General features: G+C 42.7%; 1 protein-coding gene across 1 annotated transcript in view; it reads right to left on the reverse strand.

Moving 5' to 3' along the window:
• The window catches only part of LOC106569320 (phospholipase ABHD3), a 31,685-nt gene that overhangs the window by 4,023 nt on the left and 10,419 nt on the right, over nucleotides 1-17,243 (reverse strand). The window contains exons 4-8 of the mRNA XM_014140550.2: nucleotides 14,981-15,026; nucleotides 7,059-7,171; nucleotides 6,318-6,491; nucleotides 5,885-5,933; nucleotides 2,956-3,121 (exon numbers count right to left, since the gene is read on the reverse strand). Coding sequence (XP_013996025.1) covers nucleotides 2,956-3,121; nucleotides 5,885-5,933; nucleotides 6,318-6,491; nucleotides 7,059-7,171; nucleotides 14,981-15,026 — 548 coding nt within the window. The remainder of the gene's footprint in view (nucleotides 1-2,955; nucleotides 3,122-5,884; nucleotides 5,934-6,317; nucleotides 6,492-7,058; nucleotides 7,172-14,980; nucleotides 15,027-17,243) is intronic.

Genomic DNA, 17,243 nt, shown 5'->3' on the forward strand with positions numbered 1-17,243 from the left:
CATGGCCGTCATACCGTTCAGGAAGGAGACGCGTTCTGTCTCCTAGAGATGAACGTACTTTGGTGCAAAAAGTGCAAATCAATCACAGAACAACAGCAAAGGACCTTGTGAAGATGCTGGAGGAAACAGGTACAAAAGTATCTATATCCACAGTAAAAACGAGTCCTATATTGACATAACCTGAAAGGCCGCTCAGCAAGGAAGAAGCCACTGCTCCAAAACCGCAATACAAAAAGGGGGGGAGGCTTGCAAGCCGAAGAACACCATCCCAACCGTGAAGCATGGGGGTGGCAGCATCATGTTGTGGGGGTGCTTTGCTGCAGGATGGACTGGTGCACTTCACAAAATAGATGGCATTATGAGGCAGGAAAATGATGTGGATATATTGAAGCAACATCCCAAGACATCAGTCAGGAAGTTAAAGCTTGGTCGCAAATGGGTCTTCCAAATGGACAATGACCCCAAGCATACTTCCAAAGCTGTGGCAAAATGGCTTAAGGACAACAAAGTCAAGGTAATGGAGTGGCCATCACAAAGCCCTGACCTCAATCCCATAGAAAATGTGTGGGCAGAACTGAAAAAATGAGGAGGCCTACAAACCTGACTCAGTTACTCCAGCTCTGTCAGGAGGAATGGGCCAAAATTCACCCAACTTATTGTGGGAAGCTTGTGGACGGCTACCCAAAACATTTTACCCCAGTTAAACAATTTAAAGGCAATGCTACCAAATACTAATTGAGTGTATGTAAACTTCTGACCCACTGGGAATGTGATGAAAGAAATAAAAGCTGAAATAAATAATTCTCTCTACTATTATTCTGACATTTCACATTCTTAAAATAAAGTGATGATTCTAACTGACCTAAAACAGGACATTTTTACTAGAATTAAATGTCAGGAATTGTGAAAAACTGAGTTTAAATGTATTTGGTTAAGGTGTATGTAAACTTCCGACTTCAACTGTAGCTATAAAATCTGACTGTAGTTTTGACACAGCCAGATCAACAGTTGGGGCAATAGCATACATAATAGTATCATCCGCATATAGATTACGTTTTTTAACAGATTGACCAATGGTGTTTATATAAATAGTGAAGAGAACAGGTCCCAAAATCGACCACTTTTATGCACTTCAAGAAATTCCGACTTAACCCCATCAATCACGATGGCCTGAGTTCTGTCATTAAGATAATCATGAAACCGTGAAAAGGCGTCAGAGCTCAGGCCTAACGAGGACAACTCCTTCAATAAAATAGCATGATCGACAGTATCAAAAGCTTTTGACAGGTCCACAAACAAAGCAGCACATTTCATTTTAGTGTCTAAGCCTTTGACAAGATCATTAACAACTAAAGTGATTGCTGTAATAGTGCTTTGCCCTTGCCTAAACCCTGATTGGTTTACATTCAAAATACATTTCTCAGATAAAAAAGAGAAAAGTTGTACAATTGGATCCAATTGGTCGGCCCCTGTGGATTTCTTGTTGTCTATTGCTACAAAGCATCCAGGGCTTATTTTTCTGTAATTAGCCTAAAAGAAAAGCTTTGACTATAATTTCTCTCTTCATACAGTAAGTTTCCCCTATCAGCATCCAGCCCAGTATCATTGTGAATAGGCTTAGAAGTTATTTCAAAGAGATAGCCTGCTGAAATGATGATTAAACGCATTAATGATGGCATTTTTACCGTAATGAGGCCAGTATCTGAATTAATTTGTTGTGACAGAGAAGAGGAAGTACATCCCTTCAGGGATTTGACACTTCTCCAGAATTTAGCCGGGTTCCCATTACAATCCGAACGAGCGGTTACATAATAATCAGATTTAGCCTTTCTGATATGTCTTACACAATGATTCCTCAGCTGCTTAAAAGCTTGCCAGTCCGAGCCTAAGCATGTGTTCCTGGCCTTGACTCAAGCATTATATATTTTATGAATTACTTCTGATACTTCTTCTGATTCTGATTCCAGAGTGTACCAGGCATTCGACCTACCTTTAACCCTTGGTTTTATTATTATCCACAATAGTATTGAACACATCTGAAAAAAGGATGAAAGCTAAACCGGGTTCAGGGATAGATGAAACACAATCAAGGTCACTAAAATAAAGATAATGTAAAAAAAAAGCCTGTTCACTGAAGTTGTTAAAGTTCCTCTTTGTGATGACACAAGGCTGAGATGTTTGTATTCTCACATCTCTAACACAAACAACTGGGCAATGGTCACTAATATCTTGGGCGAAGACACCAGTAGAAACATATTTGTCTGGTGTATTCGTTAGAATAAGATCAATCAGAGTTGACTTGAAGGATCTTTACACAATGATCTTTACGCAGGTTGGGCCGTGTAGGCTTGGTCACCAGCTGGGTTAGGTTTAGATCATTATACATGTCTTTTAGATGTAATTTTAGATTGCATTTCCCAATCATAATTTAGGTCATCCAGGATAATAACTTCTGATTTAGTAAAAGAAGACAACAAACTAGTTAACTACTTGAGTGCACAAAAGTTAGCTGAGGGAGGACAGTAGACCACTATAACAGTTATGGATATATTTTTCCCCAGACAAGATGTCTTCTACATTGTGTCTTTGGCTGCATTGTCTTTCGGTATAAGCCTTGCTTATCAGCTATGTAATCAACATGGAAGGCCAGTGGGAGCCTATGTAACGAACATGGAGGGCCGGTGGTGGGCTATATAACCAACATGGAGGGCCGGTGGTGGGCTATGTAACCAACATTGAGGGCCGGTGGGAGGCTATGTAACGAACATGGAGGGCCGGTGGTGGGCTATGTAACCAACATTGAGGGCCGGTGGTGGGCTATGTAACCAAGATTGAGGGCCGGTGGTGGGCTATGTAACCAACATTGAGGGCCGGTGTTGGGCTATGTAACCAACATGGAGGGCCAGTGGTGGGATTTGTCACCAAAATGGAGGGCCAGTGTGATTGTGGACCCACCATGACTGGGAGAGAAGACGTCGTCTGCAGCGTTTAGGCACAACATGGGCACCTGCACAGACTTGAGCCTGTGGATGGGACTGGCATCATGGTAGTAGTCATCATTGGTGGGGTAGCCAAACATTATAGACGTGAACCTCTCATCAAACTCACGGAGGGTCTTGGCCTGCAGGGGGGTTGGGATAAAGTCAAATTAAAAGATGACATCCGGCAACAATACAACAAACTAGTTAAACTCCTTGAGTGCACAAAAGTTAGCTGAGGGAGGACAGTAGACCACTATAACAGTTCTGGATATATTTTTTCCCCAGACAAGATGTCTTCTACATTGTGTCTTTGGCTGCATTGTCTTTCGGTATAGGCCTTGCTTATCAGCTATGTAATCAACATGGAGGGCCAGTGGGAGGCTATGTAACGAACATGGAGGGCCGGTGGTGGGCTATGTAACCAACATTGAGGGCCGGTGGTGGGCTATGTAACCAACATTGAGGGTCGGTGTTGGGCTATGTAACCAACATGGAGGGCCAGTGGTGGGCTATGTAACCAACATTGAGGGTCGGTGTTGGGCTATGTTACCAACATGGAGGGCCAGTGGTGGGCTTTGCGAAAGTATTCACCCCCTTGGCATTTTTACTATTTTGTTGCCTTACAACCTGGAATTAAAATAGATTTTTGGGGGTTTGTATCATTTCATTTACACAACATGCCTACCACTTTGAAGATGCAAAATATATTTTATTGTGAAACAAACAAGAAATAAGACACAAAAACATAAAACTTGAGCGTGCATAACTATTCACCCCCCAAAAGTCAATACTTTGTAGAGACACCTTTTGCAGCAATTACAGCTGCAAGCCTCTTGGGGTATGTCTCTATAAGCTTGGCACATCTAGCCACTGGGATTTTTACCCATTCTTCAAGGCAGAATTGCTCCAGCTCCTTCAAGTGGGATGGGTTCCATTGGTGTACAGCAGCCTTTAAGTCATACCACAGATTCTCAATTGGATTGAGGTCTGTGCTTTGACTAGGCCATTCCAAGACATTTAAATGTTTCCCCTTAAACCACTCAAGTGTTGCTTTAGCAGTATGCTTAGGATCCTTGTCCTTCTTGAAGGTGAACCTCCGTCCCAGTCTCAAATCTCTGGAAGACTGAAACAGGTTTCCCTCAAGAATTTCCCTGTGTTTAGCACCATCCATCATTCGTTCAATTTTGACCAGTTTCCCAGTCCCTGCCGATGAAAAACATCCCCACAGCATGATGCTGCCACCACCATGCTTCACTGTGGGGATGGTATTCTCGGGGTGATGCTAGGTGTTGGGTTTGCACCAGACATAACATTTTCCTTGATGGCCAAAAAGCCAAATTTTGTCTCATCTGACCAGAGTACCTTCTTCCATATGTTTGGGGAGTCTCCCACATGCCTTTTGGCGAACACCAAATGTGTTTGCTTATTTTTTTCTTTAAGCAATGGCTTTTTTCTGGCCACTCTTCTGTAAAGCCCAGCTCCGTGTAGTGTACGGCTTAAAGTGGTCCTATGGACAGACACTCCAATCTCCGCTGTGGAGCATTGCAGCTCCTTCAGGGTTATCTTTGATCTCTTTGTTGCCTCTCTGATTAATGCCCTCCTTGACTGGTTCGTGAGTTTTGGTGGGCGTGAGTTTTGGTCTCTTGGCAGGTTTGTTGTGGTGCCATATTCTTTCAATTTTTTAAATAATGGATTTAATGGTGCTCCGTGGGATGTTCAAAGTTTCTGATATTTTTTTATAACCCAACCCTGATCTGTACTTCTCCACAACTTTGTCCCTGACCTGTTTGGAGAGCTCCTTGGTCTTCATAGTGTTGCTTGCTTGGTGGTGCCCCTTGGTTAATGGTGTTGCAGACTCTGGGGCCTTTCAGAACAGGTGTATATATACTGAGATCATGTGACAGATGATGTGACACTTTTATTGCACATGTGTGGACTTTATTTAACTAATTATGTGACTTCTGAAGGTAATTGATTGCACCAGATCTTATTTAAGGGCTTCATAGCAAAGGGGGTGAATACATATGCACGCACCACTTTTCTGTTGTTTTTTTTTATAAAAAAAAAATGTCAACAAAAAAATGTTTTCATTTCACTTCACCAATTTGGACTATTTTGTGTATGTCCATTACATGAAATACAAATAAAAATACATTTAAATTACAGGTTGTAATGAAACAAAATAGGAAAAACGCCAAGAGGGTGAATACTTTTGCAAGGCACTGTATGCTTTCAACAATGTTGGCAGCAGCCCAAGAGAGCGATTAGGACCTGACTAGAAATTCCACGAAATGAGTTCCTTTCGCATTCCTTAGATTTTTTTTTACATTTTAGTAATTTAGCAGGCGCTCTTACCTAGTGCAATTTACAGTTAGTGCATTCATCTTAAGATAGCTAGGTGGGACAACCACATATCACATTCATAGTTAGTCTATTTTTCCTCAATAATGTAGCTATCAGAAAAGTTAGTAAGGAAAAAAACAAACAAACCCATAGATATACAGGCTAGAAATGTTTTAGAAATGTCATTTTTTTGTGAAACTTATATTCAATTGCCACTCCCTATTACACACAACAAGCTTCCATTCCCCTTGTCACTCGGGGATTTATGGCTGATTTAAGATTAAATGTCAACCCTGTTATGGTCAACCCTATTACTTTATTTGGTTATTATTAGGCACTTACTATAGTCATTTTTTAAATTTTACCTCTTGAGATGGGAAATGTGTTTTTTATGAAGCTGAACATGTGCTCTTTATGAGAGAGTGTAAACATTTTGTGATATCAAACTTTTTTTTGACCAAGTTACTTCTCAAAGGCACCAAATTGGTGGAACAACCCAGATGTGTTGCTTTTACTTTGATTGTATTAGAGGAGGTCATTAAAAAGGTTGTGCATTTTACCTTCATCACATGATCAATGTCGTAACTCTTCTCAAGCACAGATTTGTGTCTAGAGGAGAGAAAAACACAAGGAAGTAGGTTTGCTTCAATGGGGAACATAGGGAAGCATGTGGGTTTGCTTCAATATCCAATGGCAATGTCCATTAAATGATTTGGGCCCAACAGTAGGGTACCGAGTGCTTAGCATTGTGACAACTACTGCTGTAAAAAGGGATTTAAAAATACATTTGATTGATTGAGATAGGAAAATATCCCGAGAGAGAGAGAGAAAGAGAAAGAGCTTTTAGATGTTAGCTTTTAGAGCCCAACCTCAGAGGTCGCTAAAAGCTAACATCTAAAAGCTAAACAATGTAGCTCAGTGCAACTAAGACCTAAGAGCTAATCTAGACAAATCCCCCAGTAGCCCGTCCAGCCTGTTACGGTCAACAACCACCTGTCCACGCCCGCCTGCAGGCAGCTGGTGAGGTAGGAGTTGAAGAGAAAGCGGTCCAGAGGCTTCTCCAGTGACGCTGTGCACTCAAACACATCCCAGCCTGCCGAGAACACAACCACGCCTTTCAGACACGTCTCTCTGCCCTTCCTCCCCAGGTAGTTCGCCAGCATCATCCTGGGATTAGAAAGACAGGGAGAGGGTAGGGGGAGAGGGGGGAGGACGGTGGAGGGGAGAGGGGAGCGAGGGTGGGGGGGGGAGAAGGGAGAGGGGAGAGGAGAAACCCTCACTTAGGTAGGGGATTATAGCTGTAATACCTCTTTTGACATCGTGTAAGCACTACTAAGAGGCTGAGCTCTCTGAATCAAATGAAAGGTGGTGTTTCTGACAGGGGAAAGGAGGAGGCTGAAAAATAAAATACATAACCAACTCATGACACCATTTCTACTGGTGAGCGTTTACTTCAGTTTTTGAGATATGAATATAAACCTATAGATGGGACAACCAAGTAGTTTCCAGGCTCTACATAAAAGGTAGTATCTTTAGACTGACTCCCACAGTTCAGTGAAGTGATACTGTAGTATAGTATTGCTCCATAAATACATGTATATCCCGTTGACATCAATACAGTAGCCTACATCAACACATGATTTATATAGTCTGAGTAATGCATGCAGCTCTCAGGATTGGGGCCATAGTGTCACTTCCATTGAAGTGAGAAACCATGAAGAGGCACCTACTAACCCGCCCATGGAGACCCCAGCAGCCATGAGAGGGGCGTCCTCATTTGTCCTCTGGATGTGTTCGATGACCGCCTCCAGGTCCTCTGTGTTGGCAGCACAGTATGTTCTGGGAGTCTGGTAGCACACAAAGATAAGAAGAGTTAACTTTGTGTGTGTGTGTGTGTGTGTGTGTGTGTGTGTGTGTGTGTGTGTGTGTGTGTGTGTGTGTGTGTGTGTGTGTGTGTGTGTGTGTGTGTGTGTGTGTGTGTGTGTGTGTGTGTGTGTCCATGTCCCTGATAGTGTTACAGCACAGTTTTTCTGTTGTTAGATTGACTTTCAACCATAAGGAGGAAAGTACTGCAAAGTAAAACACACACACACACACACACACAGGCATGCAAATATCACTGCGACCTCTGCATGTGCACACACTGTTCCGGCGATCTATATTCAGATGTGCAGAGAAATCATACTGTAAATTAATTACACGCAAGCCTTCACACCCTCCCTCACACATGTGCACAAACACTGCTTGTGACTTGAAGGCCAAACACTCTCCATGATGCTATACAGTATATTCATCACGCTGGATTGGAATGAGTGGTAGAAAAATAAGCTCTGGCATTACAAATGGCTGACTCAGGGACAGGGGCTATTTAGAGTTAAAGCAGTAGCGAACACAGGAGGAGGTATACTGTAATAACATTTAAGCCTGCTGTTGGACAGCCTTTTTCAGCTAATGGCCTGTAGTATCTTTCCATCACAAGCACTATCGATTAATGCAAGCATTCTTCTATCACATTGAGCAAACGATCCACTGACAGTGAAATAACACCACAGACATGGAGAACAATAATGGACCAGTAAGGTTAGAGAAAAGAAAATGAGTAAAACACAAACTGAATTCAAACACTTGTCACGGACGTCGTACGGATTGGACCAAAACGCAGCGGGAATGTGTATACTCATCTTCTTTTTATTTGGCAGAAAGAAGGAAAAACAAAACACACGTATACAAAGACGACAAACAGTACTGTAAGGCATACACGAAAATACTACCCACAAAATCCCATAGAAAAAACACCCCTCTTAAATAGGACCTTCAATTAGAAACAACTAGGAGCAGCTGCATCCAATTGAAGGTCACCCAACAAACACCACATAGAAATAGACATACTAGAACTAACATAGAAATAGACTAACAAGAACATAACCCAACAAACCCCAAAACACTCTAAACAAACACCCCTCTTAAAACAGAACATAGCCCAACAAACCCCGAAACACTCTAAACAAACACACCCCTGGCACGTCCTGACCAAACTACAATAACAAATAACCCCTTATACTGGTCAGGACGTGACACTTGTTCAATCTAATCCTAGAACAGATAGGTGATAAAAAGAAGAGGCATCTCGATTTCTCGGGATAGGCAGGGTTGGGTCGGTTACTTTCCCTAACCCTAACCCTAACCCTAACCCGAATACCTTACAGTGAAATGCTTACTTACAAGCCCTTAACCAACAATGCAGTTTTCCAACAAAACAAGTGTTCAGTAAAACATAGATAACAGTAGCGAGGCTTTATACAGGGTGTACCGGTACAGAGTCAATGTGCGGGGGCACCGGTTAGTCGAGGTAATTGAGGTAATGTACATGTAGGTGGAGTTAAACTGACTATGCATAGATAATAAACAAAGAGTAGCAGCAGCGTATAAGAGGGGGGGGGACAATGCAAATAGTCTGGGTAGCCATTTGGTTAGCTGTTCAGGAGTATTATGGTGGGAGGAAGCTGTTAAGAAGCCTTTTGGACCTAGACTTTGCGCTACTGCTTGCCATGAGGTAGCAGAGAGAGCAGTCTATGACTAGGGTGGCTGGAGTCTTTGAACATTTTTATGGCCTTCCTCTGACACTGCCTGGTATAGAGGTCCTGGACGGGAGGAAGCTTGGCCTCAGTGATGTACTGGGCCATACGCACTACCCTCTGTAGTGCCTTGCGGTCGGAGGCCGAGCAGTTGCCATACCAGGTAGTGAGGCAACCAGTCAGGAGGCTCTCGATGGTGCAGCTGTAGAACCTTTCGTGGATCTAAGGACCCATGCCAAATCTTTTCAGTCTCCTGAGGGGGGAATAAGCTTTATCGTAACCTCTTCACGACTGTCTTGGTGTGTTTAGACACCAAGGAACTTGAAGCTCTCAACCTGCTCCACTACAGCCCCATTGATGAGAATGGGGGCGTGCTCGGTCCTCCTTTTCCTGTAGTCCACAATTGTCTCCTTTGTCTTGATCACGTTGCGCGAGAGGTTGTTATCCTGGCACCACACGTCCAGGTCTCTGACCTCCTCCCTATAGGCTGTCTCATCATTGTCAGTGATCAGGCCTACAACTGTTGTGTCATCGGCAAACTTAATGATGGTGTTGGAGTTGTGCCTGGCCATGCAGTCATGAATGAACAGGGAGTACAGGAAGGGACTGAGCACGCACCCCTGAGGTGTCCCCATGTTGAGGATCAGCGTGGCAGATGTGTTGTTACCTACCCTTACCACCACGTCAGGAAGTCCAGGATCCAGTTGTAGAGCGGGGGGTTTAGTCCCAGGGTCCTTAGCGTAGTGATGAGCTTTGATGGCACTATGGTGTTGAACGCTGAGCTGTAGTCAATGAATAGCATTCACACGTAGGTGTTCCTTTTGTCCAGGTGAGAAAGGGCAGTGTGGAGTGCAATAGAGATTGCATCGTCTGTGGATTTGTTGGGAATTGGAGTGGGTCTAGGGTTTCTGGGATAATGGTGTTAATGTGAGCCATGACCAGCCTTTCAAAGCACTTCATGGCTACAGACGTGAGTGCTACGGGTCGGTAGTCATTTAGGCAGGTCACCTTAGTGTTATTGGGCACAAGGTCTATGGTGGTCTGCTTGAAACATGTTGGTATTACAGACTCAGTCAGGGACAGGTTGAAAATGTCAGTGAAGACACTTGCCAGCTTGTTAGTGTTTGCTCGGAGTGCATGTCCTGGTAATCCGTCTGGCCCTGCGGCCTTGTAAATGTTGACCTATTTAAAGGTCTTACTCACACTGGCTACGGACAGCGCAATGACACAGTCATCCAGAACAGCTGATGCTCTCATGCATGCTTCATTGTTGCTTGCCTCGAAGCAACCATAGAAGTAATTTAGCTCGTCTGGTAGGCTCGTGTCACTGGGCAGCTTGCGGCTGTGCATCCCTTTGTAGTCCGTAATAGTTTGCAAGCCCTGCCACATACAATGAGCTTCGGAGCCGGTGTAGCGCGATTCAATCTTAGTCCTGTATTGACGCTTTGCCTGTTTGATGGTTTGTCGCAGGGCATGGCGAGATTTCTTATAAGCATCCGGGTTAGAGTCCCGCTCCTTGAAAGCGGCAGTTCTACCTTTTAGTTCAGTGCGGATGTTGCCTGTAATCCATGGCTTCTGGTTGGGGTATGTAAGTATGATCACTGTGGGGACGACGTCATCGATGCAGTTATTGATGAAGCCAGTGACTGATGTGGTGTATTCCTCAATGCCATCGGAAGAATCCCAGAACATGTTCCAATCTGTGCTAGCAAAACAGTCCTGTAGTTTAGCATCTGCATCATCTGACTATTTCTTTATTGACCGAGTCACTGGTACATCCTGCTTTAGTTTTTGCTTGTAAGCAGGAATCAGGAGTATATAATTATGGTCAGATTTCCCAAATGGAGGGCGAGGAGGAGCTTTGTACGCATCTCTTGTGTGGATTAAAGGTAGTCTAGAGTTTTTTTCCCTCTGGTTGCACATTTAACATGCTGGTAGAAATTAGGTAAAACGTATTTAAGTTTTAAGTCCCCAGCCACTAGGAGCACCGCCTCTGGATGAGCGTTTTCCTGTTTGTTTATGGCCTTATACAGCTCATTGAGTGCGGTCTTAGTGCCAGCATTGGTTTGTTGTGGTAAATAGACAGCTATGAAAAATATAGATAAAAACTCTCTTGGTAAATAGTGTGGTTTACAGCTTATCATGAGATACTCTACCTCAGGCGAGCTAAACCTAGAGACTTCATTAATATTAGATTTCGTGCACCAGCTGTTGTTTACAAATATACACAGACCCCTTGTCTTACCGGAGCAGCTGTTCTATCTTGCCGATGCAGCGTAAACCCCGCCAGGTGTATGTTATCCATGTTGTCGTTCAGCCACGACTCAGAGAAACATAAGATATTACAGTTTTTAATGTCCCATTGGTAGGATATTTGGGATCGTAGCTAATCTATTTTGTTATTGGGGCGGCAGGGTAGCCTAGTGGTTAGAGCGTTGTGCTAGTAACCAAAAGGTTGCAAGTTCAAATCCCTGAGCTGAGAAGGTACAAATCTGTCCTTCTGCCCCTGAACAAGGCAGTTAACCCACTGTTCCTAGGCTGTCATTGAAAATAAGAATTTGTTCTTAACTGACTTGCCTACTTAATTAAAGGAAAAATAAAAAAATTGAATCTATTTTGTTATCCAATGAATGTACGTTGGCTAATAGGCTAATAGGACCTTTATTTAACCAGGTAGGCTAGTTGAGAACAAGTTCTCATTTGAGGTGAGTAATCGCTCTCCTGATATCCAGAAGCTCTATTCAGTCATAAGTGACGGTGGCAGAAACATTATGTACAAAATAAGTTACAAATAACGTGAAAAAACACACACAACAGCACAATTGGTTTGGAGCCCGTAAAACGGCAACTATATCCTCTGGTGCCATTCGTTACAGTTACTAGTTACCTGTCCAAAAATTGTAATCAGTAACGTAACTTTTGGATTACCTTAACTCAGTAACGTAATCTGATTATTTTCAGTTACTTTTAGATTACTTTCCCCTTAAGAGTCATTTGAAGAAGACAAAAATGAACGTTACCGATTGAACGACATCTATTTCAGGATAAATCAATGTTAAAGTTTACAAAGCTGGCCATTTGTGCTATGTTGTACCTAAAACCCACTGAAATAACAGTAACTTACATTACATTGATTTAAAATAACCTTGAGGATGATGCAGGTTTTATAACCTCCCTGACATCACGATTTAACATGGCCTATTTCTCAGTCAGACATATCTTCTTTCTCTCTGGCTGCAAACTGAGACAACCAGTATCTTTCTTCATCAATATTCTTGCACAAAATTCAGCCTGAATGTTTTTTCACAGCAGCCATATCCAGTTGCTGTGTCTTCATAGCCTACATTCGAGTAAAGGACTTGAGTGGAGTAGGAACTCTACTGGTGCTTTTCCAATGAGACTTACCCCCACACCAATGGGCCGCCAGTGTTTTATGTTATTGTAAGCTCTAGTGTTATTGTGTTTCCATCAGGAGTGTGACACTAAAGACTAATCAACAACCTCTGCATCATTCAAGACTTGCTTTGTGAGAAAATGTTAAAGTTCACAGTTAGCCATGGTTACGTAAATTCCAGCTGAAAAGTACCCAGGGCCTTGCCTTGGCCCCAAGAGCAGGTCCGCCGGAGCCATGGCCAAATGAGACACAAATACTGGCCCACGTAGATAGAAACAGAAAGGTCTGAGCCTTTTGGGTAAAACACTGAGGTAAATCCTGTATGGAAATATGCCATACTGGTAATGTTACAACAATAATAAAAACAGATTGAAACAATTTCCTTTTCAATGATACAGTAATAAAGTGGTCTACTACAATACATATACTATATAAAGTTCAAAGTCCAATAACCATCCATTGTAGTAATGTTACATATTACTATGAAATATGATGTGAATTAAATGGACCAACTAAAGCATTTATTGTATGTTAAATGCTAAGACTAACGGAGGTGGTTCGAGACCTGAAGAATTGCATTAGCTCCGAAAGGTAATGCTTAGACTTTAACTGAGCGGGCTACCACACTTTTGTGGTGTGTGAGTGGGGGGTAAGTGTGGAGTTAGGGCAGTAGCCCTAGTTGTGGCCAAGTAGAGGGCACTTCTCACACAGCAGGACATTCATTCTAACACTGTGCCCTATTTAAACAATGGACGCCATTCACACTCAACTGGCTGCAGAGAAAACAGTCACAAAGGCGTGTGGAAGTGTAGTCATTTACATAAAACTTCTGCACAATTCCTCAAAGTTAATGGAAGGATGATAATGCCTTTCTTACAACCACGTTATGTAGTGCAATAGTTGTAATCATTCTTCACATATGCACTCAGAGATCCTACTAAATTACTAATTCTATGTGTGCACTACAGTATTGGCCCAGTTTGGCAACTGAGAATAGCCCTTTCAGATGAAACCCTGGCCTGGGGTCGCCGTTGTAAAATTATAACTCGTGTGTGTTTGTGTGTGTTTGTGTGTGTGTTCTTGCTTGCGTGCATGTGTTTGTGTCTATGTAACTGCACATGTGAATACAACAAGGACAAGACACAAAACAACCCATTCATTCATTCTGAGAGCACAGATCTAAAACGGGACATTGGACGAATTGTGGCCACATACGCACCCCACATACAAGATTCCAATTGTGGATTGGCTGAGCTATTTGGGTGACACTGGTACGTAATATAATTACCCACTGGACACAGACAAGTTCAACGTCTACTTTTGATTTACCTTTGCTTGAGTTGTCAACTAACGTGAACTCAATGTGAAATCATGTCATTGGGATTGAGGTTAAAAGTTGGGTGAAAAAAAATACAAAATGTCCTTGACTTTTTACAAATCCAATCAGTTTTCCCACGTTGATTCAACGTCCTCACATAGATTTTTTGGGGGGTTGAAATGACGTGGAAACAACGTTGATTCAACCAGTTTTTGTCCAGTACATATGCATATTTTCTAACAAGTTAGCATCTCTTGAATAGCATTATAGTCCTTCCTCACTTCAATGAAGATTGACAGTAGAGTAAAGAGCTAATTGTTGGCTAAATATATATATTTTTTATTTCATCTTTATTTAACCAGGTAGGCTAGTTGAGAACAAGTTCTCATTTACAACTGCGACCTGGTCAAGATAAAGCAAAGCAGTTCGACACATACAACAACACAGAGTTACACATGGAATAAAAAAACATATAGTCAATAATACAGTAGAAAAAGTCTATATTCAGTGTGTGCAAATGAGGTAAGATAAGGGAGTTAAGGGAATACATAGGCCATGGTGGCGAAGTAATTACAATATACCAATTAAACACTGGAATGGTAGATGTGCAGAAGACGAATGTACAAGTAGAGATACTGGGGTGCAAAGGAGCAAGATAAATAAATAAAAACCGTATGGGGATGAGGTAGTTGGATGGGCAATTTACAGATGGGCTATGTACCGGTGCAGTGATCTGTGAGCTGCTCTGTCAGCTGGTGCTTAAAGCTAGTGAGGGAGATATGAGTCTCCAGCTTCAGTGATTATATATGAACAGAAATAGATTCAAAGATAAACCTTGTGGGTCTTCGTGAAGACAGGACAGGGAAAGCTAATTCTGCTCTATGGATCAGTGCTAGAATACACTATCTATCTATCCACTTAATAATCCCTGCTATGTGATAACATCGTCTGTCTGCACATTGTCTGGACTAGGCTCCTTGTGGGTTACCCAATATACTATGGGTTACACATGCCACGTGTGACACAGACACAGACATGCTATGAGGTGCTGGGTGAAACACTGAAGAATAGCTCCAATCACAATGCAAGGGAAAGCATGCACTCTGCCAGTGACAACTGCACAGGTATGTGGAGTAGAGTGCCAAAAGGATGTAGGGCCTAAGTCGTTGTGTCATGTTGTGAGTGTTTGCATATCTGTGTAGATTAAGATGCCTTTTGATTGGACATGAAGATGCATTTTGATTGTACAGAGTAATATAATAATTGAAAAATGTTATGTTTTTGAATGCATGTCTGAATTGAAAACATAAAAGGCATACACGCAAAAAATCCTTTGAAACTGTACTTTGTATGAATATTAGATTCTTACCAAGAGAGTTTCACCAGACACCCCTCTGTTGTTGAACACCGCACACCTGAAACACAACAACAACAACATGCACTTAACCCTTTCAAATCCATTCATTGAATTGCATTCCTTGCATTAGTTTCACCAATTGACATTTTGTTCTAACATTTTTTTATTTCACCTTTATTTAACCAGGTAGGCTAGTTGAGAACAAGTTCTCATTTACAACTGTGACCTGGCCAAGATAAAGCAAAGCAGTGCGACAGAAACAACAACACAGAGTTACACATGGAATAAACAAGCGTACAGTCAATAACACAATAGAAAAAAAAGAAAGTCTATATACAGTGTGTGCAAATGGCATGAGGAGGTATGGCAATAAATAGGCCATAGTAGCAAAGTAATTACAATTTAGCAGATTAACACTGGAGTGATAGATGAGCATATGATGGTGTGTAAGTAGTGATACTGGTATGCAAAAGAGCAGCAAAGTAAATAAAAACAATATGGGGATGAGGTAGGTAGATTGGGTGGGCTATTTACAGATGGACTATGTACAACTGCAGCGATCAGTTAGCTGCTCAGATAGCTGATGTTTAAAGTTAGTGAGGGAAATGTAAGTCTCCAGCTTCAGCGATTTTTGCAATTCGTTCCAGTCACTGGCAGCAGAGAACTGGAAGGAAAGGCAGCCAAAGGAGGTGTTGGCTTTGGGGATAACCAGTGAGATATACCTGCTGGAGCGCGTGCTACGGGTGGGTGTTGTTATCGTGACCAGTGAGCTGAGATAAGGCGGAGCTTTACCTAGCATAGACTTATAGATGACCTGGAGCCAGTGGGTCTGGCGACGAATATGTAGCTAGGGCAAGCCGACTAGAGCATACAGGTTGCAGTGGAGGGTGGTGTAAGGCGCTTTGGTAACAAAACAGATGGCACTGTGATAGACTGCATCCAATTTGCTGAGTAGAGTATTGGAAGCTATTTTCCAGGTGCACTGTCTTCCAGGCGCATTCTCTTCCAGGTGCACTGTCTTCCAGGTGCACTGTCTTATAGGTGCACTGTCTTCCAGGTGCATTCTCTTATAGGTGCACTGTCTTCCAGGTGCATTCTCTTCCAGGTGCACTGTCTTCCAGGTGCACTGTCTTATAGGTGCACTGTCTTCCAGGTCCATTCTCTTCCAGGTGCACTGTCTTCTAGGTGCATTCTCTTATAGGTGCACTGTCTTCCAGGTGCATTCTCTTCCTGGTTTACTGTCTTCCAGGTGCATTCTCTTCCAGGTGCACGGTCTTCCAGGTGCATTCTCTTCCAGGTGCACTGTCTTCCAGGTGCACCAGGTGAACTGCCACCAAACAATGTTGAAACAAATGTACTTCACAGCAGTGAAAAGGGAATAAGGTGGAATATGTAAAGAAACCAGCGGAGGCTGCTAAGGGGAGGACTGCTCATAATAATGTCTATAACGGAACAAATGGAATGGCATCAAATACATAGAAACCTAGAGTTTGATACCATTCCACTCATGGGGCCACAGTGTCTCCCAACCCCTCCTGTCTCAGCCTACAGTAATTATGCTGCAATAGTTTATGTGTTGGGGGGCTAGGGTCAGTTATATCTGGAGTATTTATCCTGTCTTATCAGGTGTCCTGTTTGAATTTAAGAATGCTCCCTCTAATTCTCTCTCGCTCTCTTTCTCTCTTTCTCTTCTCTCGGAGGACCTGAGCCCTAGGACCATGCCTTAGGACTACCTGGCCTGATGACTCCTTGCTGTCCCAAGTCCACATGGTCGTGCTGCTGCTCCAGTTTCAACTGTTCAACCTGCGGATATGGAACCCTGACCTGTTCACTGGACGTGCTACCTTGTCCCGGACCTGCTGTTTTCGATTCTCTCTCTACCGCACCTGCTGTCTCTAACTCTGAATGATCGGCTATGAAAAACCAACTAACATTTACTCCTGAGGTGCTGACCTGTTGCACCCTCTACAACCACTGCTATTATTGTTATTATTATTTGACACTGCTGGTCATCTATGAACGTTTAAACATCTTGCCATGTACTGTTATAATCTCCACTCGCCACAGCCAGAAGAGGACTGGCCACCCTTCAGAGCCTGGTTCCTCTCTAGGTTTCTTCCTAGGTTCTGGCCTTTCTAGGGAGTTTTTCCAAGCCACCGTGCTTCTACATCTACATTGCTTGCTGTTAGGGGTTTTAGGCTGGGTTTCTGTATAGCACTTTGTGACATCGGCTGATGTAAAAAGGGCTTTATAAATACATTTGATTATAAATACA

The sequence above is a fragment of the Salmo salar genome, chromosome ssa14 (genome assembly GCF_905237065.1).
Source record: "Salmo salar chromosome ssa14, Ssal_v3.1, whole genome shotgun sequence".
NCBI lineage: Eukaryota > Metazoa > Chordata > Actinopteri > Salmoniformes > Salmonidae > Salmo > Salmo salar.